We start from the raw sequence: 18639 nt of genomic DNA on the forward strand, positions 1-18639 counted from the left end.
CTCTTCTGAGGCAGGACTTGTATTCACCCAGGATTCCTCGTGCTCCTTTGGTGTGGAGCCAACGCAGGAGAAAGACAAGCTGGGAGAGTGGTCTTTCCACACCATTGGAGAGGTCTCTTTCTACCCTTTCTTCATGGCATTTTCTGCTGTGCACAAGCTCTGGACATCAGAAAGGGCTTCCTCACAAACTGACATTCTAGGAAGGCGGAGTCTGCATCGTAAGGACTGTAAAGGTGCCTGAGTGAGAGATGCACCGTTGTCATTGAGACGCCTCAGCTCAGGACAGGCAGAGACGAAGGCTGCTTGCACCAGGCTCTGTCTCTTAGGGTCTGTCTGTGGTACTCACAAAGGTTTTTTGGGGAAAAACACCAATTCTTTTCTTGGTTAGATAATACTAAGAGCTGATAAGACATCAAAAATGGTAAAAATGAGAAAATTACATATAAACATAGAAAATCAACAAAATATTAATATTAAAAAAGATAATACTTTATGTCTACATGGGGTTTACTGCAGAAGTGGAAGGATTTTCAACATTCAGAGATCAATCAATGTGATCCAATGCACATAATGACAAAATAGGATTGGCTTTACCACATATTTATCTAGTACTTTACTTATGGAAATAAAGAGCCAGATTTTATTGCCATTAAGTAAATCTTTAAAATAATTCTTTTCTAAGTAAAACTTATGGTATTAGAAAGGTTGTCAGCACCACAATGGAAGTTACCACAGTTATAGCCAACAAGGTTAGTGAGCTGGATTCACGACACCGAGGAGGGAACTCTTAACTGGGGGAGCTATGCTCTTACAGCAGTGCAACGTCAACACTTCTTAAAGATTCTATCAGTCTGACTCATGGGTTTATGGTTTGATCCAAGAAATGTTTATCAATGAGTCACTTGGATATAAATATATCCAGTGCTTTTTGGTAGTTTATAGAATATTGTCTGTCTTCAAAATAATGAAGTCTTGCTGTATTTCTTAAAGTTTAGTAATGCCGAGGTGTGACCCCCCAAAAAAGACTTGCTTATTTGGAAAAAAAGATAGTTTAATTCTAAACTAAGTGGCTCTTCCCATATTTTCCTGAAAGGAGCAGCAAATATAAATCAAAAACCACTGGTGGACATGCGATGTTTATTCAGCTGTCAAGGTTAAGCAGTGTAAACACACGTTCTGCTGTCTGATGTCACGTTGCTGCAGCTCTCTCCTTTTTCAACTCCAGATGACGATTCTGACCACTAGGATGTGGAGATTTCGCTGGATGCATTTGTGTCCATTCAGCTATGCTTACTAATACCAGCATGTGGGAAGGCTAAGGACAGAGGTGGGAATTGGGAAAGAGGGGTTTGAGGGCTCTGAATCAACCAGAAAGATCAGTCAACCAGGCCTCAGCACATCGCCTTACAACAGTCAGTCTGTGCACCAGCAGGTTTGGCAACCCTACAATGAGCCAACTTAGGATCAGAAGTTTTCTGAGCAAAGCCGTGCCCCTCCACTAAGCATGCACAGACTTTTTTCCCTGATCACTGTTGCCCTACACTGCAGCGTGGCAAGTGTGTGCACAGCATTTACACCATGTTGGATCTTACTTCTAATCTAGAGATGACAAAGTTACTTAGGGGAGTGCACAGGCTGTGTGCAGGCTATGCAGCCCTTTATGTGAGGAGCGGGAGCATCTGCGTCCCCCACAGGCACCAGAGACCACTGTATCTGACTGCATGTGCTTTGTCATTATGGGAGGTTACGTTTCCACTGTGATTCTGAAAGCAATGTCTGTGAGTTATACCAGTGTCTTCCATAACTCTGTGTCTCTAAGAGAAACTCCTTTCACTTTTTCCCCCCAATTCACTGTTGTTACTGCTTTTGGTAGGGAGTCATTCACTAAATCTTTTTAAAATTCATTTGTCCCCAGAGCACTGGTTCCAGGACCCCGGTAGAGGTTGACATCTGAGGTAGAGGGTGGTAAGACTGTTTGCTGTGACCTGTGCACACCCTTTCATAGGCCTCAAGTCATCTCTAACTGATACAATGTGCTGGATTCTGTGAGGAGTAACCACCAGGAGGAAGAAGTGTCTTCTGTTTACAGCTGGTTGGGAGTGCAGGTGCAGGACTGTGAAATGGGGGAAAATGAAGTTCTTTCTTCCATAGCAATCAGTGTAATTATTACTGTGAGAAGCAGCAACACAAAGCCACAGTGGGAACCAGTGCAGCCAGGCAGAGGCGCATCCTGGCCTTCCAAGGCAGTGTAGACCAGAGCTGGGCTTCCCGGCAGGTCCTGTGTCCTCAGTGTCATAGGCCCAGAGTTCCAGGTATGCCTTTCCCTTTATTGATTAAGATTTAGTGAAAGTTTGCTATGCACAGACGCTGTGAGGTTCTGAGATGGCTTCAATGGCTATGACTCATTGTTCTTACTCAGAGGGTAACTGTCGGGGTCTCAAGCCCAATGCTAGCCCCTGACCAGCAGGGGCAGTGCAAGCACTTCCCAACAAGGCGAACGGGAGAGGTGAGGTCGACGGGTCATGAACACACCACAAGCACCTGTGAGTTCTGTCGAAGCAGGAACCACTTTATTGAGAAAGTGTGCAGGCTTATAAAGCTTACGAAGGACATGCGCAGTAGGGGAGCCAATCAGAGAAAAGGTCACACAGGCGTGGGTGGACCGCGCACAGGGGCATCTTAAGCAAAGTATAAGGATCACGCACTGTCCATGTGTCCGGAGCTAAAGCAGACCTATCCCTGCGGGTGGTCTGATCTTACATAGCTTAACCGCAGCAGCCACAGACACACCCCTCGAACATCCACCAGGCACCATATTGTAATGGAGGTTTTAGGCAATGCCCAACAGGTAACAGTTTGTGGAGAGACTAAACTTTGGCTCTTTCTGCCTCCTTGCTTTTTTTTTTTTTTCTTGCTTGCTTGCTTACCTTTTTTTTTTTTTTTAAAGATTTTGTTTATTTACTTGAGAGGCAGAGCTACAGAGAGAGGGAGACACAGAGAGAAAGGTCTTCCTTCCACTGATTCACTCCCCAAATGGCTGCAATAGCTGGAGCTGAGCTGATCTGAAACCGTAAGTCAGGAGGTTCTTCGTGGTCTACCTCACGGGTACAGGGGCCCAAGCACTTGGGCCATCTTCCACTGCTTTCTCAGGCCACAAGCAGAGAGCTAGCTGGGAAGAGGAGCAGTTGGGACACGAACTGGCACCCAAGGCAGAGGCTTAACCTACTACACCACAGCGCCGGCCCCTCCTTCCTTGGTGAATGCTGTAGCTGTGCCTTCCTGTCCGTACCCCACATCTCGCAGAGTTTAGGGAGGGTGCCGACTTTGACTTTCATGGGAGGGCCTGTTTGTATGATAACAGCCGAGAATGTCCTTCCTTCCATCAGCTGTCATCACAGCCAAGAACCTGAGAACACACTACCTTTATTATGAGTTTCTAGGGCCCCAGGGCCACAGAGGGGAAGCTGCTTAACCACTGCTTGTGCTTTGAGGGGCCAGGGCACAGAGAAGGGCCAGAGAGGGATTAACACGGACAGGACAAGCAAAAGCAACAGCAGTGTCAGAACATCAACAAAACCAAGATAAAAACAGAAGGAAGACATGCAAAATTATAGAATGTTTTGTTTTCTGAAAGTAACCCCATCGCCCCCATTCTGAATCACCCAACTCTACAAGGGCCCCTAAATAAAGGGGTAGAGGAGAGGGTTAGCAGCACTGAGCGGAGAGGGTCAGTTCTCCACATTTGTGTGTGTGCTTAGATCTGGAACTCTCCAAGACAAGTAGACAGGATGTTCAAGGATGCACGAGAGGCTGAATGAGACAAGCACAGGCCCTCTCTTTAGTTGCTGCTTTCTCTGAACTCATGGGCGGCCATCTGGTGGACATCTGTGTGCTACCCCGCTGGGCTCCCACGTGTGTCCCACGTGACGCCTGTCGGCAGATTTGTACAACCATATGCACAATTCAAGCCTCTCTCGTTTGGCTTGGGTTGGGGCACAGAAGCATGGCTCCTTTTTCTTGGGGAATTGGGGAGTTGCAGGATAACCCTTTCCAAAGCAGTGCTGCTGAGATTGCCACCCCACTACCAGATCCTTCCATTCTTGTGTGCTGAGGAGTGTAGGCCCTTCTGGTGAGTGCCACCGTTAGTCTGGTGCAGTCTTTGGAGAGTAATGCTTGCATCGCTTGCTGCCTCAGCTGAACTTTATTTTAGCCTCCTGTTACACACATAATTATTTGATGAATATTTAGTTGGTTTTTCCCTAAACTGGTAATTACTCCTAGGCCATCTCTGAGTTAAGACCTGTACTCCAACACAAAGATGTTTCTATCTTTTATGGAAGTTAAGACTCTTTTTGCAAGTGGCAGAAACTGCTTAATGCAAAAAAATGGAATTTATTGGGGTCAGCATGGTGGTGCAGTGAGTTAGCCTCTGCATGCAATGCGAGCAGACCATTTTGGAGTGCTGGCTCATGTGCTGGCTGCTCAGTCCAGCTTCCTGCTAATGCTCCTAGGGAGGCAGCAGAAGATGCCCCAGGTTCTAGGGCCTCGGCACTCATGGGAGACCAAGATGCAGCTCCTGACTCCCGGCTTCAGCCTGACCCAGATTTGGCTGTTGTGTCTGCTCAGGGAGTGAACTGGCAGATGGAAGATTGATCTCTCCCTCTTCTTTTCAAACTACTAAATTTTAAAAGATGAAATTTCTTCTTCTATCAAAATTAGAAGAGACACACAGTGTTGGGACATGAATCCCGTCCCCCTCAGTGCCCTTCTCTGCTTCTCGTTGTGTCTGTTTCATTTTCCTTTTCCATTGATTTCTCTGTGAGTCTAGAACCATGGTCACTGGCAGTTTTTAACTCATGCATTTATAGTTTCATGTCCACGCAGGAAAAGGGCTCTGGGCATTCCTAGAGACCCACTGTGACTGCTGACACTTGGGACCTTCACGGTGGCCTGGAGAACTTAGGCACCGTGGATGCTCAACTTAGACCAAGAGCTCATGCCTGGGAAAACATGGGTAGAGGGTGTTCAGACAGAACAGAAATAATAGTTGTCCATTATATCACATTCTAGATATTTAAGCAAATAAAACTCTGTAAAGGAGAAATAGAGTAGAGCAGTTAGCCACTATTCACATTTTCCTTTGAGTTTGTTAAAAATGTACCTGCATATAACTATTTCAACAAAATACACAGTGCATTCCGGGGTTCAGGTGGAGAGAAGGGGAACAGATGAGTCATGGAAGGATGGGAGGAAAGGAGGAGCCCGTGCTGAGGGTGTGACAGCAGCATGGACGAGGAGGGTGCCAAGAACAGGGCCAGGGAGACCTGGTGAGGAGTGCGCCAGAAAGTCTGGTGGAGGGAGACAGGCAGCAGAGGGACCTGGAACCCAGAACACAGAAGGTGAAGGGAGCAGGAAGGCGAAGGCGTGGGGAGAGCATTCAAGTGCTGTTACTGCTGTCATTATCGCTGAATTTTCTTGCCATTTAGAATATTTTGGCATTAGTGGGAGGCATAATATAAACTTTGAATTGAGAGTAAAGTTGATTTCTGACATAAATGCCTTTCAATGTGGCATGAACATACATAAACTAATTCTCTAAGAATGGTTCTATTTCTTTTTTTTTTAATTAAACTTTTATTTAATGAATATAAATTTCCAAAGTACAGCTTATGGGTTACAATGGCTTCCCCCTTCCAAAATTTCCCTCCCACCCACAACCCTCCCCTTTCCCGCTCCCTCTCCCCTTCCAATCACATCATGATTCATTTTCAATTCTCTTTATATACAGAAGATCAGTTTAGTATATATTAGGTAACGATTTCAACAGTTTTCCCCCATATAGTAACACAAAGTGAAAAAAAATACTGTTGGAGTACTAGTTATAGCATTAAATAAGAGTGTACAGTACATTAAAGACAGAGATCTTACATAATATATTTTTTTAAAAAAATTAATTAATTTTCTATGCCATTTCCAATTTAACACCAGGTTTTTCCTTTTTTCATTTCCAATTCTCTTTATATACAGAAGATCGATTCAGTATATAATTAGTAAAGATCTCATCAGTTTGTACCCACGCAGAAACACAAAGTGTAAAAATACTGTTTCAGTACTAGTTATAGCATCACTGCACATTAGACAACACATTAGGGGCAGATCCCACATGGGATGTAAGTACACAGTGACTCCTGTTGCTGACTTAACAATTTGACACTCCTGTTCATGGCGTCAGTAATCTCCCTAGGCTGTAGTCATGAGTTGCCAGGGCTATGGAAGCCTTTAGAGTTCGCTGACTTTGATCTTATTCCGATAGGGTCATAGTCAAAGTGGAAGTTCTCTCCTCCCTTCAGAGAAAGGTACCTCCTTCTTCGATGGCCCCGTTCTTTCCACTGGGATCTCACTCACAGAGATCTTTCATTTAGGTCTTCTTCTTTTTTTCTTTTCCATGGTTTCTTGGCTTTCCATGTCTACAATACTCTCATGGGCTCTTCAGCCAGATCCAAACGCCTTAAGGGCTGATTCTGAGGCCAGAGTGTTGTTTAGGACGTCTGCCATTCTATGAGTCTGCTGTGTATCCCACTTCCCATGTTGGATCTTTTTCTCCCTTTTTGATTCTATCAGTTAGTATTAGCAGACACTTGTCTTGTTTGTGTGATCCCTTTGACTCTTAGACCTATCAGAGCCATCAATTGTGAGCTGAAATTGATCACTTGGACTAGTGCAATGGCATTGGTACATGCCACCTTGATGGGATTGTATTGGAATGCCCTGGCACATTTTTAACTCCACCATTTGTGGCAAGTCTGATTGTGCATGTCCCAAATTGTACATCTCCTCCCTCTCTTTTTCCACTCTTAAATTTAACAGGGATCACCTTTCAGTTAAAATTTAAACACCTAAGAGTAATTGTGTGTTAATTACAGAGTTCAACCACTAGTACTAGAACAACAACAACAAAAACAACAACAAATACTAAAAAGGATAAAGTATTACATTGTACATCTAGAGTCAGGACAAGAGCTGATCAGTTCATTGTTTCTTATAGTGTCCATTTGAATGGTTCTATTTCTAATCAGTCAAAGTTGGAGCATCACACAGAGAACAAAACTGCTGCAACGCTGATGGACAGGGCACGTTGTGGAGGTGTTTGCTCCACTGGGCACTTCAGATGCCGTGTGCATGAGGCTTCTCCCGTGTTTGCTTGGCACTTCCTGGAGATGATCTGACCTTAAGCTTCTGCTTGCTCCAGAGAGTGCTCTGTTCCTGCCTGTCTGTGGAATGAAGAAGTGGACCCTGGCTTCACCAGAAGCCAGATTATTTTACTATTGGGACTTCACCCTCAGTGTCCAGCACCCGTGGTTGGATGTATCCAGTGAGATCTCTCAGAACTTCAGCTCACTGTATTGAATAGGCACAAAAGTATATTCTTTCTGGCAATGTTAATTGGAGGCTGAGCTAATACAAGAGGTCAGATTGGTATAAAGAGGCCCCCGAACACAGACCTGAGGCACTGTCAAGCTTTGTCACTGATTTAAGCATGCAGGTAATCATGTGGCTCTGGTGAGCCAGGGAGAGGCCCGTGAGTGCCGATGCAGGGCCCAGGCACCTTCCCACCACCCCAGAGCACGCAGTGGCCCGGGCTTGTGTGGGAGGGCTCTAAGTGGAGTGGGCAGCTCACGCTGCCCGTATAGACAACCTTCTCCTGGTGTCTGATGGCTGCACAGCTGTTCCTCTGGACTCAAGCCTCCTAAGTCCAGAGGTTCCAGGCGTCTTCACCACAAGAGCATGAGGCGTCTGTAATGTCATAGAGGGGAGCTGACCAGGCAATGCCGTGGACTTGCGCTCCAGTGGCTGGAGACTTGGCCTGGCCACATTATGTCCCAGGGCTCAGTCCCCTAGTGAAGAGAATGAGGAAAAGGCCTGTGCTCAGAGGCCACAGAGATTGCTGAAGTGGCCCTGGCCCTCATGTGTTTTATGGCCAAAGAAGAACACACAACCAGCGCCGGAGAGAGTCTAAACCTGCCCATAGTGTGTGGCTCAGAAGGAGTGCTTCAGTGGATGGAACTAGTTAACCACAGTGCTAACCAGGAGTTAACCACAGTGCTGACCAGGGATGAAGTGCTATGGACTAGTTAACCACAGTACTAACCATGAGTTCAGCTGGTTGGATAGTAGCAGAATGGTGGTATCCTCAAGGACCATGTGTTTTGTACACGTTTAAGTTCACTCATTCACCAATTGTTGAGAGATAACCATGTTCCAGGGCCAGAATTATGTACATAACACACTAGGAGGCTGTGCAGGACCCTTTGCTATCTGCATGCTCCACATCTACAGAGTGACTGACAGATCAAAAGATTTCTGGAAAAAGATTTCTGGGAAAAATTCCAGAAAGTTCCAGAAAGCAAAACTTGAGTTTGCATTCATCAGGCCCCCGTTTGAATGGTGAGGCCCATGCTGCTGCGGTCTCCCGCCTTTCACAGAATCTGAGGGGCTCCCAACACTGTGTTTGAGCCATGTTCCCCTCGCTGCCTCCGTGCACTGTGCCTGCTGTAGTTGCATCTGAGCTGAACTGGTATGAACGTTTTCTTATCTTATTCCTCGCACGAGGCCACGTGTCCTCTCCCACGCCCCAGCCTCCAGTAATCACTGTTCTAAGATCAGATCACCTTTCCTGAGCTGCCATGTGTGTGAGAGGACACATGTCTCTGTTTCTGGCTTCTTCACTCAGCGTGATGACCTCCAGTTCCAAACCCAGTGAGCGACTTTCACAGTGTTTGTGTCATTGGTCGGTTGATGGGGAATAAGGAAGGGAATTTTTCACTAACCTGGGAACACCATGTTTCCCTTTTGAAGATTCCTTTCACCATATGAGAAAGAAGAAATCTGTGAGAAAAAGAGAGGACATAAACGGAGCGGCAGCATCTGATGCAGGAGGAAGAAAGCAGAAACATGAAAGACTTTGCCGTCATCTGGCCAGAGCCTCGGTGGCTCCTGGGGTGCTCTTACTGTGGGTGATTGACAGCAGCTGGAGACAGTGACGAGGATACTTCAAGACTGTCCTCCTGTCATTGATTTTCTGTTATCGTTTAAAAATCTGTGATAGGTGATCTAATTGTTTTCTGCAGTGACACACCACAGTGCCCCAACCCACTGTCTGCAGTGACACACCACAGTGCCCCCAGTGACACACCACAGTGCCCCAACCCACTGTCTGCAGTGACATACCACAGTGCCCCAACCCACTGTCTGCAGTGACACACCACAGTGCCCCAACCCACTGTCTGCAGTGACACACCACAGTGCCTTCAACCCACTGTCTGCATTGGGGCCCACTCTGCATGTGGGATGCTGTGGGCTTGGACAACGCCTAGTGACACGTGCCCACTGCGAGTTACAGTGTCCACGGAGTTGTCCCTGCCATGCTTTGCCTGTTTCCTTCCTCTGTCCCTCCTCCACGATTCCTCGATTCATTGACTGTCTCCTTGGTGTTGCCTTTTCTGGAATGTTCTGTAGTTGGAATCGTGACAGTGCTGGCCTTTTCACATTGGCTTCTTTCACTTAGGAAAATACATTTATGTTTCCTCCATGTGTTTTCATACATTGATAACTCATTTCTTGTACATTTACCCTAGCCTGGTACCCTCGTAGAAAAGTTTCATAGGAGATCCTGGGGGTTAGAGGAAAGTGAGCAAGATGTGTACCGTGTCACGAAGGTGTCCAGTGGCTTTGTGCTGGACACCTGAATCAGGTGTAGTTCCATGATCCTTAAGCCTTTTTAGTGCAGAGAGAAAAGAAAATTTAGACAATTCCAAGTCATAGCACCATCTCACACTAAAATACAAGTTCATTGGATTATTTTAAATGTTTCAAATGAAATATTTAGCACTATCCCAGCTAAATATCCCATTTGGATTTATCAGTTTATCTTTTCATTCACGTGCAAAATTATGGATGAAATTGTGTGTGCTGGGTTTTGTGTGAACATAAATTGTCAACTCCTTTGGGTAAAAACGGATGAATGCAGTTGCTGGAGTGTTGGTGAGAGTCTGTAGTTCTGCAGGAACCATCTGACCACCTCCACAGTGACGTTGAGTAGCAGTGCACACAGCTGTCTTGTCACTGAGCACTTGGGAGCGCCTGTCTGCCTCCCATTGTGGCTGGCACTTCTGGGAGGGTCGCATTCTTCATAGGGAGGATGGTTCTGAGCATTCAGGTTTTCAAGACCACACTGCCACCCACTAAATGTCACAAGCGCTGCTGGTCATTGTATCGGCCACACTTGGCCCCACATAACATGCCCGGAGGAGACCTTCCAGGTTGGGATCCACTGGGACACAGGAGCAGACCTGGCACTCCTGAGAGGCAGCTCCCGAGGGCTTCCCAGGAGTGAAGCTGGAGGGATGCTTTGCTCACTAACAGGTGTGGAGTGGGTACACGGATTTGTCATATGTCAACATGCTGAGCTATATACTTAAGTTTTGTGCGTTTAGTAATCTGTGGTTTATCCGTAATTAAGAAGAATATTCCCTAGATGGCTGTCAGTGGTATTCAGGGAGTCTGTGAGGGAAGACTCAGAAGATAATTTGCACACCCTGCTGTCTCATGACCTGTATTTTTGGTAGTTTTGTTCTTTTGTGATTTTCAGTTCAGTGTCACCACAGAGTACTGTTTGTTGAGAATTTTAGATGCCTGGTAAACAAAGAGGGAATATATATATAGTTATAGTTATAGTTATAGTTACAGTGAGTCTAAATACATGAAATATATTTAGTCGCATTCCCAGCAGAGCTCCATCACAGTATTTTGCTAATCAAGTAGTGATATTTACGATATTACCTTATCCCACATAATTATTAACTAAAGCTGACATTTTCCCAATAAAATTAATTTGCCTTTAATGGAATCTGCTTTCCTCTGAGCCAGCGCTGCAGGGTGGAGGAATCGACATTCAAACGATTTCTGTCTTGTCACAGTGACACGAGGCAGAGTTTGAAAGATAAGGCTGTAATGGACAATATTTCCTTTTAGAGTTAAGAGCATTAACAGTTATTTCAGGATTACTATATTTATGACACTTGTAAATTGATTTATGATATTAGCCAAGCAGAAGACTGAAAAAAAGCCTTTGAATTTTCTTTGTGTTTATCCTTACGGATTCAAGGTGTGGAGGCATTCAGATCACGTTTCAGGCTTATGGAAATGCCAGGCCCTGATTCCAAACCATGAGAGCATTTTCCTCGGCCTGATGGTCACACAGAAAGGAGTTTCCTAAGGGGTCCAGGAGGTCAGAGGAAAGTGAGGAGATATCCACTCTATCACCAAGGTGTCAAATGGCTTTGTGTGAGACACCTGCTGATATAGCTCTGTGATGCCTAAGCCCTGTTAGTGTAGGGGGAGTTTAAGCAGTTCCCAATCGTAGCACCATCTCGGACACAATTGCACTGAGTTGTTTCTGTAACTGCAGTTTGGATGTCATTGTCAGTATTCCTTCCTGCTCTCTATGCCAAAATCTGCTGGTCTATTTTGAGCTTCCCTAGTGGAAAACTGTGTAATGACAATATATACAGAGTTCATTCCAGTCCCTGGAGTTTGGAGTGGCCAGCACAGCAGCTGTGCTCTTTGTGGATGAAAAACAGGGTCAGTGCAGCTCTCCTGGCTGCACCCATTCCACACTTGCTTTGAAAGTGGCCGATGGATGACGCTGGTATTTGTTTTGTGTGGTTGCTTCCATGGAAATGAAATGGGAGTTATTGAACATAAGAGTTGGCTTTTCTTTGGATTTTCCTTGTTATATTTTTCTCTTTAGAAGTTTGGCTCGAATGTGTTTGTGAGTAATTACTGAGAGAAAATGTCAAGCCTTTGAGAAAGACCTCTGGCTGAAGAGTCCTGTCCCAGACCACACCACATTGGTCAGACCTCTTCCCTTTTTTAAGATGAAGCAGAAACGCCTCCATTTCTAAGCTCCAGTACACAAATTTAAATAGTATTATTTGATAAAAATAAAAGTATTTGCAATTCATTAAGGTCCTAAGTGTCAAAGCATCAAAAACAGGCACCATTCCTGGCAGGTGGAAAACACAGACTGTTATATAGGAAATTAATGTAGCCAGAAACCTCTGAGCTAATTTTAAAACACTTTGGTTTTATGTTTGATTTTTAAGGGTGGAGTGAAAGTTAACAAATTTTTTTTCATTTTTGCCTTTCTATACTTTATCAATGGAATTTCAAACAGTCTCCAATGGAAACAGTGCAAAATTGATAAGTTAACAATCAAAGACAGATGAATATACTAGCAGCAACGAAGATTTAGGCACTTACTCTAAGTAGAACTCACATTTTCTTTTTTTTTTTTTTTAAATTTTATTTTAACTTTTATTTTTTGGACAGGCAGAGTGGATAGTGAGAGAGAGAGACAGGTCTTCCTTTGCCGTTGGTTCACCCTCCAATGGCCGCCGCGGCCAGCGCACCGCGCTGATCCGATGGCAGGAGCCAGGTGCTTCTCCTGGTCTCCCATGGGGTGCAGGGCCCAAGCACTTGGGCCATCCTCCCCTGCACTCCCTGGCCACAGCAGAGAGCTGGCCTGGAAGAGGGGCAACCGGGACAGAATCCGGTGCCCCGACCGGGACTAGAACCCGGTGTGCCGGCGCCGGAAGGTGGAGGATTAGCCTATTGAGCCGCGGCGCCGGCCAGAACTCACATTTTCTATAGGTGGACTGTGACGTTTAAAACCTTCAATCAGTAAGGGAAAAACATGGAGTTCCATTTTTCCTTCTGTGGAACTCATGGAACTTATATGGAACATACACCCTGGTGCACAACCAGCCCTATGTCTTCAATCCCACACAAGAGGCTTGGATAGCCTCACAGCCAGTCTTTTCTTTTGCTTTTGGTTTTGGTTTGTTTCAAGCGTAGGCCAACAGACATTCTCACGGTTTTGCCCACTTCCTGAGAGAAACACCTCGCTGCTGTTGCAAAACCTTAGGCTGATTTCTACACAATCAATAGATACTAAAAATACTTCTGTTATGAAAATGTTACATGAGCCCCAAATAAAGTAAAGAAACTCTCTCCATGTATATACTACACTGCTTCAATATGTGTGTATAAATATGTACATATATGTATAATGTGTATGTATGCATATATACAATGTAGATATAATGTATATATGTATATACAATTATATATTGCACAGCTTCAATGTATTTATGTACATATAATGTGCAATGTGTATATATGCATATACAATGTATATATAATGTGTATGTATATATAGTATATATAGCACAGCTTCAATGCGTATGTACATATATGTGCATATACATATATATGCAATGTATATATGTGTGTGTATTCATTGTATATACTACAGAGCTTCAATAATTGTCAGTATTGCATACCTCTTATATCCTGTCCTCTGTATTAAGAAGTTACTTCCTCATCGCCACCCTGCCCCCCAAACTGTCAGTAGGAAGGACACATTTCTTGTTGTTCTAGGTCTACTGTTCCCCTGGATGCTCTGCTGATCTCTGCAGGTCATGACTGACATGGCCTGAGCTGGCTTTGCCACGTGTGCCTGTCAAGGTGTTGGGTCAGCTGGCCTGGATGGTCTTCCCCGGACTCGCAGGGGCTTTCTAGCAGTTGCTCAGGATCACAGCAGTGACATGCCCGTGGCTGCGTCTTTCAGGGGAGCATGGCTCGTTGTCAGGACAGTTGCACAGGGTTTCTAGAGATGAGAGAGGGAGGATATACAGGGCTTCATGACTCACTCAATGGTCAAAGCCCTGCCAGATTCAAGAGCAGAAGAGACAGCTGCCTGTCGGAGCTGCTAAGCTGTGGTGCAAGGAAGGGGCTGCTAGAAATGGAGAGGCATTGGGGAATACTGGCGAAAAACCTACCACACTCCCACTGTTCTAGAATTCTTTAAATCTCGGGCCAGCATTGTGGCAAAGCGGGTAAAACTGCTGCCCACAGTGCCTGTATCTCATGTGGGCACTGGTTCAAGTCCCGGCTGCTCCACTTCTGATCCAGCGCTCTGCTATGGCCTAGGAAAGCACTAGAAGATGGCCTAAGCACTTGGGCCGCTGCACCCACGTGGGAGAACTGGAAGAAGCACCAGGCTCCTGGCTTCGTATCAGCCCAGCTCTGGCCACTGCAGTCATTTGAGGAATGAACCAGTGGATGGAAGATCTCTTCGTCTTTCTGCCTCTGCCTCTTCCTAACCTTGTCTTTCAAATAAATAAATCCTAAAAAAAAATTCCTTAAATCCATTGATCTCGTGTCACAGTGGTGGCTTAATCTGCTGTACCAAAACGCCAGCCCATCTTTTTTTTTTTTTTTTAATGAGGTAGAAGGTATGATTTTCTTCATTCTAAAGAAAAGCTAAAATTGTATGAAGATTTAACCCAATTTATCCAGATCCATGCAAAGATGTCTTATGGTTTTGAGTTAGTATCATTAACATAGCTACCAGATGTCAGCTTTGAGTGACTGAACCTCAAAAATGTCTCAGTGTATGTTGTTCTTTTCTTAGTGTCAACTCCATCCTGAATTCAAATAACTGCTTTTATCTTTAAGGTCTGGTGTGAAGCATTACACTCATATTCTTCTAAGAAAGATCAATGGGAATATGATCTTACTGCTATTTTACTGTTATAAAACAGAATTACTAAACACTGTGCCCTTTACAATGTCTGATGGTGAAAGTAAGGCTGGCTTTCTTTCTCTTTTCAGACTGAGAGTGAGCCAGGGCTTCTGTCTTCCCTTGCTTCCGGAGGGGGTCACACGTTAACTGCACAGCCTGTGCACACACAGAAATCAGGTAAGCTGGGGCCAGTCTCTGCAGGGGATGAGGTAACCTGGAGAGTGAAACATGCCCACATTCTGGAAACTGATGATGTCACCAGTATCTGACGTGTCTCTTAACATACGGATTTATTTTAATTCAGGGGTTCACTGTGGCACCCATTTATGGGAGAGAATTTATTTACGACCACTAAAATCCATAATATCACTGCTTTTGAGCAGTTGGGATCTATGAGCTGCGACCTCAGCAGTTAGGGACCCTTGACCTCTGGCCTACATCACTCCTGGGGCCATCCAGTAGTTTTATTACATACCTCAGCGTGGGATGATGTGAACCTGCTCAGAGGGTGTTCTCATAGCATCACAGGTCTGAAAGCCTTAGCTCTTAGAAACCGAGGGCGACTCACTAAGCATGGACATGGGTGCCTCTGAATGTGAGTGTGGAGCGAGAGGAGCAGACGGCTAGGCTAAGTACAGGTGCAGGTCAAGGGTGAAATGCAGCCCAAACCTGCCAATAGTGGGTCTAGAGGCTCCTACCATACTATTAACAGAGCAAGAAGGAATCAAAATTGAAAGGACAAGCATTGGTATTTTCTTTAGACTTTTCATTTTAGAAATAGATAAAATGCGTAGAATTCAGTTTTTGTAGTCAAGTCAATGTGCTGCTTCTTAGAATGAAAGTAACTTTTTACTTCATTCTGCTGATTGAAATAACTCCTTAGGAAACTGGATGTCAGTGAAACAGAACACATTTTAAAATATAATTTAAAAAATTTGTATTTGTTTGAGAGACCAAGACACATAGACACATGGTGGTTGTGAGGAGAGATATCTCATCCATTCTTTGGTTTACTCTCCAGACATCTTCAACATCCAGGGTAGGCCAGGCAGAAACCAGGGGCCAGAAACTTCACTGGGGTCTCCCATGTGGGTGGCAGGGGCCCTGCCTCCCAGGGTCTGCATCAGTAGAAAGCTAGAATCAGGAGCAGGAACTGGAGCTGTATTGAACCTAAGTATTCTGATATGGACCGTGGGCATCTTAACTGCTACACTAAATGTCCTCCCCTCATAACATTTTTAAATCTCTAGTGTAGGGGCCGGTGCTGTGGCCTAGCGGGTAAAGCTGCCGCCTGCAGTGCCAGCATCCCATATGGACGCTGGTTCCAGTTCCGGCTGCCCCACTTCCAATACAGCTCTCTGCTATGGCCTGGGAAAGCAGTGGAAGATGGCCCAAGTCCTGGCTGGCACCACGGCTCAATAGGCTAACCCTCCGCCTAGCGGCGCCGGCACACCAGGTTCTAGTCCCGGTTGGGGCACCGGATTCTGTCCCGGTTGCCCCTCCTCCAGGCCAGCTCTCTGCTGTGGCCAGGGAGTGCAGTGGAGGATGGCCCAAGTACTTGGGCCCTGCACCCCATGGGAGACCAGGAGAAGCACCTGGCTCCTGCCATCGGATCAGCGTGGTGCGCCAGCCGCAGCATGCCAACCGCGGCGGCCACTGGAGGGTGAACCAACGGCAAAGGAAGACCTTTCTCTCTGTCTCTCTCTCACTGTCCACTCTGCCTGTCAAAAAAAAAAAAAAAAAAAAAAAAAAAAAAGATGGCCCAAGTCCTTGGGCAACTGCGCCCACATTGGAGACTGGGAAGAAGCTGCTGGCCCTGGCTTCGGATCGGCGCAGCTCCGGCCATCACTGTGATTCACAGAGTGAATCAGCGGATGGAAGACCTCTCTCTGTCTCGGCCTCTCCTTCTCTGTCTGTGTAGCTCTGGCTTTCAGATAAATGGATAAATCTTTAAAAACAAATAAATGAATAAATCTCTAGTGTCGTTGTCAGTTTAGGAAATATTTTTGAATTAAACAAGAATAGTTTTTTTGTAATTCTGATTTTACAGAAGGGAATTGAATTGAGATCAAAGTACAGTAACACCATTATTCTAATTCAGATTTTTTTGGGGCACCCTGTGATCAAGGGGAATATTTTCTTTCATGATCAAGATGCTTTTTCTCAAAATAAAAGAAGTTTCTACCATCCATTAAAACTCTCAAAATTATAAAGTAAGCAACAGCATTAATTTTTCTTAGATTTTGACCTTCCTGCATGCAGATCTGGAAGATGCAGATTGTAAGCCCTAGAAATTGTAATCTGAGATGACATAAAAAAGCCCAAATATGTGGAATTAAATATACATTTAGTGGTTTGCCTACCTCTGTCTTCACTATTTTATCGGTTTTAAGAGAACAAGTATGGAAATTATTGAATAGTCATATTAGGAACAATGCTCAGAAGTCTGTTGTCATAATGGTTCAGAAAAATTGGAGGTGGTAATCTCGCTCTGTTTCCTTCGAGTGAATAACTTTCTGCTTAAGTGGGGAGCAACTGATGCTATTATCTGTTTCTTGAGCCAAATGCAGAATTGCAAGCTTTAGTTAAAATGGCTGGTCCTCATCCACTTGTCCTTTATTTATGTCTTTCCTATATATTTCTAGAACTATTCACCTCCTATTACTGTAAAAACACTGAGCATTTTTTCCCTAAAAAAACTCAAAAGGTTATGTTTGTGATCCTTATTAGAGACTCAAATGGAGTTAGGTGCCTGATATAAAAAAATCGGTTGAGCAAGAGCCATCATGTGGATGAAGTTAACCAAGTGGGGTTGTTCTTGTGGCTGCTGGCACTAGGTAGCGTGCGGTAGAGTGCCTTCCGGGTGAACCTCCTCTGACCCAGGGACAAGACTCACAGGAGAGGTCTGTGGGTTTCAGTATAGCTTGTGTTAACCTCCTTTGGTGAAATGTGAAGGGGAAGATGCATTCTGTTTTGGTAGAATTATTAGAGAATATGTTCATTAAAAAGTACTACCAAATAGGAAGGTGTGTTTAATTCCTGTAATGTTGGCGATGTACAGTGTATGGATTAATACGTTATTCTGCTTGATTTTGAGTTTCCAGGTTAAGCACGTTCTCCTCAGCTTTACATGAAACGTGAGAGGCGGCACTGAGGTTTTCGGTCTTTGTGAGGTGTCTCCTTCCCCAAGAGCCATGGAGAGGCTGCTCCGTGGGACAGGATCAACCACAGCTCTCATTTTCTTCCTGCTGAAATTGTCAGTGGCGGTTGACATTCCGTTGTCAGGTACAGCAGCAACATTCAGTGCCTGCTTGTGAGATTTCATGTGTGCATTTTGACTTTTAAGTGAGGATACTTGTGGACTGAGAATATGACTTTCCTGTCCTATTTTTATATATTTTACAGCAATCTGTCATCCATCAGAGTTCACATCTGCCTTTTCATTTGGGGTGGTTGATATTTGGCTGCTGTAATCGTTTTGCAGCTTGAGCTTTTTGCTTCTCATGCAGACTTGGCAAGTGAGACACAGCCTGTAGCTCAGGTGGTATTTTGCCATATGTCTAAGCTGCTCTGCGACATTACAGCCTTTACATTTATATACTTACATGAGTTTATTTGAGGGAGAATTATGATTTGGAAATTATTGGCATTCAACTGTGACAAAACATTCTTTTTCAAAACTATCATATGTTTAAGAATGAAAACAATGAATTAAGGAAATAATAAAAAGCCATTTTACAAATAAAATTATAAGCTGATATGAACTCACAATCTAGATCCTTATACAGTGGAATTCATATTAAGAGGTTAGTGGTCCTATGAATATATACATATATATGTTTTATACACATATATATTTAATATATATTGGTAAAAATGGGTGCAGATTTTCAGCATCATAAATTAGTTTGAACAAATCAGAGCAATTAATAGTATAAAAATAATTAATAAATATATTATATATTATCGTATATAAATATACTATAAAATAG

General features: G+C 44.4%; 1 protein-coding gene across 10 annotated transcripts in view; it reads left to right on the plus strand.

The window, feature by feature from the left end:
* The window catches only part of CHL1 (cell adhesion molecule L1 like), a 168366-nt gene that overhangs the window by 80357 nt on the left and 69370 nt on the right, over window positions 1–18639 (plus strand). For 9 of the 10 annotated variants that reach the window (XM_062200056.1, XM_062200057.1, XM_062200059.1 and 6 more), the window contains 2 exons: window positions 14737–14824; window positions 17752–17932. In XM_062200056.1, coding sequence (XP_062056040.1) covers window positions 17842–17932 — 91 coding nt within the window. In that variant the 5' untranslated portion in view covers window positions 14737–14824; window positions 17752–17841. Of the gene's footprint in view, window positions 1–14736; window positions 14825–17744; window positions 17933–18639 lie in introns of all 10 variants that reach the window. The other variant, XM_062200055.1, reaches the window with a different exon arrangement.

The sequence above is a fragment of the Lepus europaeus genome, chromosome 9 (assembly GCF_033115175.1).
Source record: "Lepus europaeus isolate LE1 chromosome 9, mLepTim1.pri, whole genome shotgun sequence".
Lineage (NCBI taxonomy): Eukaryota > Metazoa > Chordata > Mammalia > Lagomorpha > Leporidae > Lepus > Lepus europaeus.